At 39.1% G+C, this 10,918-nt stretch overlaps 1 protein-coding gene across 1 annotated transcript; it reads right to left on the minus strand.

Annotated features, from left to right (window-relative positions):
* Positions 1 to 8,131: 8,131 nt before the first annotated feature.
* On the minus strand, positions 8,132 to 9,121 carry MAS1 (MAS1 proto-oncogene, G protein-coupled receptor; the record flags this gene model as incomplete). The annotated part of the gene is made up of 1 exon (XM_079550263.1): positions 8,132 to 9,121. The coding sequence occupies one exon, from the start codon at positions 9,119 to 9,121 to the stop codon at positions 8,132 to 8,134; it is 990 nt and encodes a 329-aa protein (XP_079406389.1).
* Positions 9,122 to 10,918: the final 1,797 nt, after the last annotated feature.

Here is a 10,918-nt window from a genome sequence, read left to right on the forward strand (position 1 = left end):
GTGTACTCCAAATATATCACCAACTCTTTTATCATATTTCATATGATAATTTATCATGTCCTGCTCTCCATTTACATGATTTTTCCCTTTTCTGCTTCTGGAGATATAGCGTTGCTCCTTCCTGTGTGTGAGACCTCCTCCCTAATACAGTTATCTCAGTGTAAGCTGCAGCTCTGCACAGAAGGATGTGATAATGGGAAAAAGTAACCTCTTGCACCGACTACTACAGTACCTAGGAATTACTTCTGAACTGCCCAAAACCTGTTGTGGTTCATCTGCTATGAGTGCAAGGTGTCTGTTGCGAAGCTAACGTAAATAAATGAAACTTCTTACATCTGGAAGACATACTACCCCATGGTTTCATACTTTTATCCTGAGATAGCAGCAGAGATAATGAGCAACTTTCATTTTTCTAATTCAGTAATTATGTCGTCTAATTCATTAGGACTATATTACAATAAGTTGTCATGTGTTCCATCTTGGTTGTCATGAAGTACCTGATAAATTTGTGTTTTGCTTCATTTTTCTTGGCTCCATGTGTTGTGACTTTTTTGACTTGTAATAGAAGGAGACTAAAATGAAAATGCCGTCTCCATCATAACAGCTAAGAATTTACAGACTTTATACACAGCAGAGGAATAACAAAATTGATTTTCTTTAAGCATCAAAATGCAACCTACATTTTGTTTCTTCATGTTTGTCCCAGAGGAAAGAAGCTATGCAAGACATTTCTGGCATAATGTGCTATTTGTAGAAGACTAAAATATGCTGTATAATTTGTTCAGTTGATTCTTCTATCACCCTGTCTTGCTAGGTTATATTTATATATTAGGTCTATATATACACATTTGTTTTCATAGCCACATTCATAAATATGCCCATGACTATGATAAATGTCTTGTAGATGTGCATTTTATTTTCATTACATTTGTCAGTATTGTAAAATGTCTGAAAGAGAAGAATAACAAATAAGGCTACATCTAAACTCGTTTAAAAGTAAAGTACCAATCCATTTTTTTAATCATCCGTACCACATTTCCCTGTATGTTTTATATGCACAAGTTGCTGAGGTAAACAGAGTAGAAAAAAGTAAATGCCAAGAGCAGTGTATATATGAAGACACAGTTAAGCCATTATATGATTAATGTCAAATAACAATATTGTATAAATGATTCAATTAAAGATTCACTTTAGGTTATAACAGTAGATTACACATGTAGATTGCAAGACAAGAAGGCCACATCCAAACTGATGCATTAATCTGAATCTGTAATATCTCTACCTAAGTCAGTGGAATTAATCTGGATTTCCCTTTTTTTTTTCAGTCAGAACCTGCTCCAAGAGTAACAGGGCTGGAACACGTGTCAATATTACAGCAAATATGCTGAGAAATATGCATCACCTCCAGATGGAATGGCAACAAGTGTCTGATATTTTTTTTTTCCTTTTCTCAATTACTGTTGTGAGAACTAAAGATATGGTTATGGGGAAGAAATCTTAATGGTCACTTCTACTGAACTGAATAAAAAACTGTATGTGGAAAATTTACCAGTGCTAAATGTTATTTCCAATAATTTCCTCAGCAGTTGAAATAAAGTAATATTAGGAAATACTGTGTATGTTCTCTTCCAGAATGGCATAGATGGTTTGTGCCACACAAAAGAGAAAATAGTTTTCTCTGTATATTTTCACTGTTTTTCACTCTGTATATTTTCAGTGTTTTGATTTGCACTTGAGCTTTATGACATGTGCTATGAAACAAGCTTTCTGCCACTAAAACTACTCAAAGGGATTTTCCACATCTTTTCTTTTTGTTGCTCCACAAACAGTAAAGAATAAGGAAACTGACACTGTGTTTGACAAAGAACAGCAGTATGGAAAGCTTGTTAAATCCTTCTGGAGGTGTTTTGTTATCCTAATGCTACAGGAAAACACAATCCCAAGAGTGTGGCCAAGATGAGGACAGTAACAGCTGCGGTCTGTCTGAGTCAGTGGGGTGGGATGCATCCAACCTCTGCGGAATTGTAGAGTCTTGTACTAAGCATCAAACTGGGGGAAATCTGAGTGGAGTACACAGTAGGAAACTGAGGATGGATAGAAAGCTGAGAGATGCACTGTACATGCTTTGCTGTAACTACCCACAGACTTAAGGGCACAGTGCTTTAGGCTTCCAGTCGTCTGCTGTAGTGATTTAACTAGGGAAAACCTGCAGGGTAGAATGGTCCTTTGAGAAGGAGTGTCACTTTCAGACTGGGAAAAGTAGAGATACACATTTCTGAACACTGCAGGCTGCTAAGAAACAGAGGCCAGTGTTGTGCTCGTAAAGATATGTGCTAATGGATAAATTAACCAGAGAGCTCATAATAAATAAATGGTTGGCAGGGCTATGTTTGCAGAGGACCTCAGCCATAGCAAAGTTAGCAATAGAAACATTGTTCATTGCTCAGAAGCTGGTCTGACTGGCTTAGCCTGTCCCATGGCTACAGCACAGTTACATTTCCAACCAAGTACAGGGAAAAAAAATATCAGACAAAACAACAGTTGCTGACTGTACATACTTACTTTCACAAAAATCATTTCCCTTTGCTATGGTATGTAATTGAATGTCTTTAATGAGCTTACAGTTTGTGTTCATTTGGCAATATTCACTTGTAATAGAGATCTTTTTTTTTTTTTTGCTAAAAGCAATGCAACAAGATAAGTTACATCTATCAAGCATATTTTGTTGTTTCAGCCCAAAATAAAAATAGAAATAAAATATCCAGATAGACCAAAGGTTGCATGGAACATAAAACATCCTCCTCTGATTAAAAAAAAAAAAAAAATTACTTTTTTTTCTTCTGAGGTAAAACAGTGACTCCAGGGTGTTCAACCCATCTTCTGCATATCGTTTTTAAAAGCTTTTCATCTCTTTATAGACACCTTATACATAAAAATACTTGCTTCTATAAATATTTTAATGTATTATTTTTCTCAACAATCTATTCCCATATATAATGAATATTTATTTGCTGTAATATACAATTGTGAGGGTCCATATTTGGTGTAAATACTTAATGGGGGAAAGAAACACCTAAATTAAAATAATCTCTGCTCTAGAGTAAATCACTTCTCTCTCTTCTTGACCTGCTGCCACTTTGTGGCAATACAGATAGCTGTCTGTTGGGTGAACAGACTGGGTTCTGTGACTCCTCCAGGTGCGGTGATGAAAGCAATGACCCCATTGATTCTGAGAAGAAAGAATTTAATGAAAAAGTAAGAGAAAAAGAGGGTGTGCACATCTTTTAACCAGTTTCAAAGGAGGTTTTATTAAAGGGTGCATGCAGGTTGGCAAGCTAAGGTGATGTGATTTATAAGTGATTTCCTTAAGGTCACACAGTAAGTCAGTGACACAAGTGGAAAGTGAATAAAGTTTCTTGAGCTCTAGTGCAGCAATCCAACCTATTGAATCCAACTTCAGGTAGCTGGAGTTCACTTTGTTACCATCATCTATATTTCAACATTCCCTCTGCTGTAGTCTTTCCAGTACCTTGAGGAAGCCAATTCCTTGTGGTAGACATTACAGCAGTGACAAGGCACTGTGCCATGAGGTTATTTCATAGCACATCACTTCTGAAGTCCATGAACCTCCTGGTTTGTTCTTTCCTTCCTCATTCCAGTGAATTCCAGATCATACCTCCTGCTGACATGAGTGAAGGCAGCATCTTCAGCACTGTTTGTTCCCTACTGGGAAGTGGTTTGTGCCAATTCAGTATGGCAGCATTCTTAAAGTTGCAAACTATCATATTCAAAAGTTAGACCATCCTACACTTGGTGCATAATTACAATTTTTTAAAGATAACCTTGCTTCATCCTGCTTTGCTTTGTTTTGCCTTCTGTGCCTGCTTCAGTGCATAAGCATACAGTCACATAAATCAGCACATTTATTTGTTTTCTGCTGTTGCTCAAGGAGAGATTCAATCCTTGTTTATTGCATGCTACTCTTAATCATTTCAAGGTGATCTCTTCATTGCAACTTATCACTGACAACTGATCTGCCCAAGAAGACCTGTGTCCTGCTCAGGAGGAGGGTACTGTTAGCACATTTTTATAGAGAGAAAGTTGCCTCAGATAAATTAAGTAGAGAAGTAACTGCACATCAGTTTGGAATGCATGGGATCTCCTCATTAGGATATTTATCATAATGCAGCACTTCATCCATTCAACACACAACTCCTGTTGATAGTAATCCGAACTATGTGCACTCAAACTAAGAATTTCATTCCGTGAATTCAGAACTCATTTTATCTTAATAAATGAAATAAATGAAATCAAATGAAATAATGAAATAAAATTTGCTGAGGATGATTTCTTGCTTGGTAGTGTTAGAACAACAGTACCCAAGTAAAAATGTATTTCTCTTAGCCCTGAGGAAACTCCCATAGTACGAATTGTAGAGGAAAGGTAAGTACTCAGTTAGTGGTGGAATAATTACAGCAAATTGAAGAAAGTTTGGGATAAAAACCATTGTAACAAATTAACACATTAGTTTATGTTTCAAGCCCATAGACTAAAATTCCTATTAGAATAAGAAAGGAACATTTTTCATCTTTTCTCTATCACCTATTGCCCAGCCACAATGCAGAGGGAAATCAGAGGCTGTGAAGGCAGAGCACCAGCTCACAGCACCAGGCTGGGTCTGCATCTCAGCAGAAGGGTCTAACATTCATCTGAGGATGGAGACAAGGCAATTTTTCAGACAGTTGGCAACTGTTCCACGAATGAGATAGCTCAGGAACCCTGAAAGAAAAAATGCATCTTTAAATGTCATTGTTTTGACGACTTGACTAAATAGCATATAGGACTTGGTTCAAAATGCCAAAATGTCAAAACATTGCTGTGTAGTAGCTACTTTAGATCCTCACAGATTTAACAAAACTGGGTATAACTGCATGCAATGTTAAATATGGAGCATCATAAAAATGGAGTTTTTTTTAAAAGGAGGGTGAACTGCTTTTGGTAAGCACACATAAATCTGCTAAATCACAAGTAACATAGGAAGGCTGGTTGGAGTAAATTACTCATGGATTTTTCCAATGCAAGAACTGTGGACATTAAAAGATCTAGGAAGTGGCAGCTCAAAACAACCAGAAGAAGGATATTTTTTCAGAAAGTGTTAAATTAAACTGCATAACAGAATGCTGGAAATACCAAAAGCTTGTGTGGACTCCATTGACTTCCTGGCAATATGGGAGTCCTCATGGCTGTAAACATTACAAGAGAGAACAAAGAGATGACTCGTCTTCTAAAATGTTTGCAGTTTAAATATGAAAGCGCATATAAAATGTTATAACCCTCATTTTACTAGTAGAAACATGAGAAACAGAAAGATTAGAAGCTAGGAATGCATTAAAACAGAACCCATATATCTTGACTCCATGAGTACAGCTTCACCTCTAGGACATGTTTTCCTATTTCAGATCAGTGCAAAGTGTTTGTTAACAGTGCCTGACCGACATGGGGTTTTTCACCCTCTCACACAGTTGCAAATCATTTTCAAAAAGTAAGGCTGATGGAGAATTACTTCTTGTGCAACAAATGAAATGGCACATTTTCCTTGATGATTATTTAATAGTGGGATAATGTGCTTATCAGTTCCCCTTGTACTGCAGCCTGTCTGCACAGACAAATCATCAGTCACCATGATAAAGAAGAAAGAACATCCCTAAGATATTTTTATCCGAGGGCTGGGAAATGTTAATCATTTTTCAACTGCTAGCTGTTCATTCTAATTCATACTTCTGGATGTTCTTCTCATGATGATTGTTAATTTTGTCTGCTCTGTAATATGATCTGTGGACAGTTGTTCAAATTCTGAAATGTTTGAGGGCTTGGGCAGGCAGACAAACAGGCGAAACGGAGTAGTAAGATAAACACCCTAAGGCACCACCATGCAACTCATGAGCACACAAATTGCCCTGCTGTGTATTGTCACCTTGTTGTATATTATTGTCCTTTCAGATCTGCTGAACTAGCTGCATGCATAGTGATCCTTCACACAGATCTGGCAAAAAAAAATGGCTACGTTTAAGCACAGTGAGTTACGTGTCACCCGAATTACTTTGAGAGAGCTAAGTTGCATGTGAGGTTACTGCAACTTTGCTCCTCTCTCTGGTTCCCTGATTATTGTAAATGTATTGAGGTAAGGAGAGGAAGCAGCTTTAGAGAGAGTCAGAATTTATTCTTAGCTAAGTCTAACCTAGTATTCCAGTTAAATTTATCCACTTTGACAAATCCCCTAGGAGGCCTCAGCCCCCAGCTGTACATGCACACACATGCTACATGTACGTGGACATCACACAACTTGTTCCTTTTGCTCCCCAGGGTGTTCACAGGCCTGCTTGCTGTATCCTGCTCTCACCAGCAGTAGGTGCTCTGCTGATTTGTTATTCCAGCAGTTCAGTAGATCAGTAGACCCAGACAGAGAAGCAGACTGTGCTCATCTGCTGTCTAAACCAATGCAGACAGCAAGCATGGGACTAACGTCTTAAGAAATAAACTTGGCCAAGCAGAATGGCTGTCAAGAGGGAAGGTCTTGGTGGAGTGAGAGAATTGGGAAGATAACAGAGGTAACCTTTTTATTTTCCCAAGTCCTTCTGCAATATTACAGTGCAATGATTTAACGTAAGGAAGGAGGGGAACATGCGTAGAAAAAATATTTATCCTTCTGAGATCTGTTCTCTATGTTAATTCCCATACAATCCTAGGTCTTAACCTACCATTTTCCTTATTCCAAGGCTGGCAATCTTTCAACAAAGTAAGGGTAGGTTGTATTTTTCTTTCCCCAGTCAGCTATTAAGTGAGCCAATGGAAACTTGGCGGGCAGCTGAAGATGCGCCTCTGCCTGTGGCAGGAGCTCTCAGCTCCTGCTGAATTTGGAGCCCCGTGGGGGCTAGAAGCAAATGCATCTTTCAGACATCTCTTTGGAAGTGCCACAGTTCCCTAACTGTCTAGATCCCACTTCTATGTCTGTGTGATAAAAGTGACGTATCCCCATCCTTTCCTTGCTGTCATCTTCCTCTACTTTCTGCAGGTTGGCTATAGTTTAGCAGACACCTCTAAGAATTAAATTCCACAGCATACCATGCCTGACACCCACTGTACAGAACAATGCAGTCAGGTGAAACAGTGTTGCTGAGGTATAACCTGAGTCATGCATTGCTAGAGGCACTTTTCTGGATGTTATGAAACAGAGACCACAGGGGGAACATATATTCTCCAGAGAACAGCTAATTACTGAAGACATGACTGGGACAGCAAGTGTTGAGATGACTTTCTCATAGACTCCTTGACTAAACATACAAGAACACTGGTGTCTGTGGGCTAAGCCAGCCCCCTCCTTCACAATTAGGGCAAAAACTCTGTGTGAGTTGACAGCATCTGTTGGTTGCCAGCTACTCCCGTATGTCAGGTATGAACTGTCCAAGGAATGCTGATGTCTCTGGAAGTTATGCAATGTATGTTTTGACAACAAATTCTGAAGTAGCCCCTTGACCAAAGAGGAACTTGATCACTCAGTGTATGCCTACACATTCTGCTAGACCAAGGAAAGCTACACTGTATGTCTGTGGGTATATATGGGGACCACATGTAGGTTTCTTCTTCTGTTCTCCCTGGAGAGCAGCTCTTTTGTGAACTTGTACAATCTGGAAACAGCTGTAATAAATCCCAGTGTGTAATGTGAATCCCGTGTTTAGTGGGTTTGACTTTTAAAAATGCGAATACACGCAGGCCCTGATGACTTCAATAGCATTTATGGGTGCTCAGTGCTTGTATAAATGTCACACTATTTATAACATATTTCTGTGTCCTTTTTTTATATTCTCTGTTGGCCTGTCTCTTTTCCACTGTGGTATCCTTGACTGACATAATCACATCAGGATGTAGCATGTGTTTGAATAATTAAGAAAATAGAAATAAAAGTTATCTTTATTCTGGTCTTTGTTTTTCCATTACTCAACCACCAAAGATAACAGTACCATTTTTCTTCTGTTTTTTTACATTCTATGGAAGACAAATACCTTTCGTTTTGCAATAGTTTATTAAATCTTACAAGTCCAATTATTTGCCCCTGAATTTTCCCCTCTAAGCCTTAGAAAATTGTTTCTGCTATATCCAAGCTCATGCCAACTTCTTGGCTTCTCGGACGCAATCCATCAGCAAGTGCTCTGCTAAGAACCACTTTGAGACTCTCCTTAAACCTCTTCTTCTTGCTGCTTCCTACAAAGAAGTAAACAAGAGGGTTGATGCTGCTGTTGACGGTGGAGAGAACAATGGTGACATGGTTCTGCTGGCTGAGCAAAGACGACCAGTGGTGATAGTTCAGAAGGTACAGCAGCCTCATGGGCATGGCAAAGATGAGGAAGACGACAACGGTGGCCACAATGATAATGTAGAGCTTTGATGAATGAGGTCTCAGAGAGTTACGGTGAATCCTGATGACCAAGATCAGGCTGGACAGAATCATTAGAGGAATGAAGATCAGGAAAGTCAGGATCCACGTGAAGATGAGCATTGCTTGGCAATGGTTGGCATCATCAAATTGTTCCTTTGTTGAATCATCTTTGCATGTTAAGTATTCGGCTATTGTCATCAGAAAAGACAGAGTCCATAGAATTGCGCACACAATTGCTGATTGGTGCTGTGACCGATGGCAGCGGTACCAGATGGGGTAAACAATAGACAGACACCTCTCAATACTGATGGCTGTCAGGAGATAGAGACCAGTATTATATCCGAGAAGAAAGACAATAGACAGTGTGGTGGTTATATAGTAGTAAAAGCCATACGCGAATCCAAAGCCAGCAATGTACTCAATTGACAGAATAAATATACAAAACAGTAAGGAGATGTCAGCAATGGACAGGTGTGTGATGTACGCAGTGAATGGATTTCTTTTGATCTGGAAGCAGAGGCACCAGAGGACAATTCCATTTTCACAAAAACCCAGGAAGGAGATGATCATAATTACCCAAAGTGGGGTCAATATCTCCCAGACTCTTTCCTGTGTAGAAATGTTTCTGTGCATTGAGATGTTCTCTGTGCCTTCACTGGGATGAAACGTTATGTTTGACTCATCCATGGGGAAAGCTCAAGTTTGGATAGCACAGCTCTTCCTTCTGTAAATATGTATAAAAATATACTGTGAATATTGTGTGTTCCTTCCCTCCCCTTGTTCTTTCCATTTTGCGGACCCTGGTTTTCTGATCAGATCTGAAAGCCTTATCAAGGGAAAACTGTCTCTGATGTACTAATGCTTGCTGAAACCCAGCTGGAACTATTCTAGGCAAGTATTAAGGACTGCTAAACCCATCATACTAGCAAAAATCCAGTTTTCCTCTCTGTGGGGTTCAGCTTATGGATGCTAAACCACAACTACAGAGATGCGCTCAAAGAGCTCCTGAGCATGCAATCTCTCTGTCACATTGCAAAGTTCCATAATGCAGTTCCATAATCACAGATAGGATTGGTGGTTCTTACTAGAGCATGAGATTGTTCCCAGACAGGTCTGTTCAGCTCCCTTTGAAGCTAGTGATGATAATTTGAAGCCATACATATTTCAGGTGAATCTGGTACAACACAAAATGTTGCGTCAAAAACTTGATACCAATACCTTTTCCTGAGGATTTTAATTTATTAAGTAAAATTAATATGTAGTTACTCAGCTCAATATTTCCTCAAAGTGAAAAGTTGCAGGAATGGAAAATGTCTTAGCTTTGAGGCAGTCTCGTATTTGTCCAACTTTAAGTGTCATTTATCAAAGTATACACTCACAGAATCATAGAATATCCTGAGTTGGAATGAACTCGAAAGGATCATCGAGTCCAACTCCAATTTAGCCATGTTTAAAGACAGTGAACCATTTAACAGAACTGCAAATACCCTGCAAACATTACAAACACAACCCACCACAAGAAGCAATTGTTCAGGTTCCCTGCTATTGTTATAATGGTTAGAACAGTTGCTTTGGAACAAGGTCTCCCTTCAAAAGTCTCCTTTTATCCCACAAGAGAGAATAAGTAGCATTGGCTTCCGTTGATTTTCATTGATATGTAGAAATGTGTCATGCTCCCTTCTCTTTTAACTTCCTACCTGTCTCAATGATAATGTAAATTAGAGCACTTGCTGATTTGCTGCTGTTCCAAGGAAAAACTACTGGCAATAAGCTTGCCCATCTGCCTCGGTTCATCTGTATAGGCTGCCCTGGCTGTTAACATGCCGTAATGAGAATTTACCTACATCCTCAAGCAGTCAAGAACATCAAATGCAATGGAAAGAAGTTTTACTGGGGATAAGTCTTGCAATGATTACTGAAACAGAGCCACTGACTCCAATCATAAATTTTCCCTCATGAGCCCTGGGTTTCCCATGTTCACAACAGCTTCTTCAGACAGGACATCACAGTCTAAAAAAGAGCATTAGTAAACAACCTGGGAAGCCTCAGGGCTTGCCGGCATTTAAACCTGCACAAAAATGGTAATGATGATCTCACCTGTATGTTGACTGTGCCACCGTCTGAGACTCAGTCGGAAGGAACAAACAACATAGCTGGAAATGTGGAAGACAAGTGAGCGTGAATGAAGCAGGTAAGTGCAGTGACTGGAATGAGTGGCAGAATTCCCAAAAGCAGCATTCTGGAAAAGCTATAGAGGGAAGGTAGCTCAAACACTGTGCTACTGGAAGTGCAGTAAAAATTCATAGGAGAAAAGGAGAGGAGAATCTATCTTCTTCATGAGTTAAAAGAAATAGGAAAGAACAATATGTAAAGACTTGATCCCGTGTTTGATTCATATATCTGTATCAATACACTATTTCTCTCTGGAGAGTGAAGCGAAGAACAAAAAGTTCTGGACTTACTACAGTCATTCCCACATGAAAA

This window comes from Tetrao urogallus (assembly GCF_951394365.1).
Source record: "Tetrao urogallus genome assembly, chromosome: 2".
Lineage (NCBI taxonomy): Eukaryota > Metazoa > Chordata > Aves > Galliformes > Phasianidae > Tetrao > Tetrao urogallus.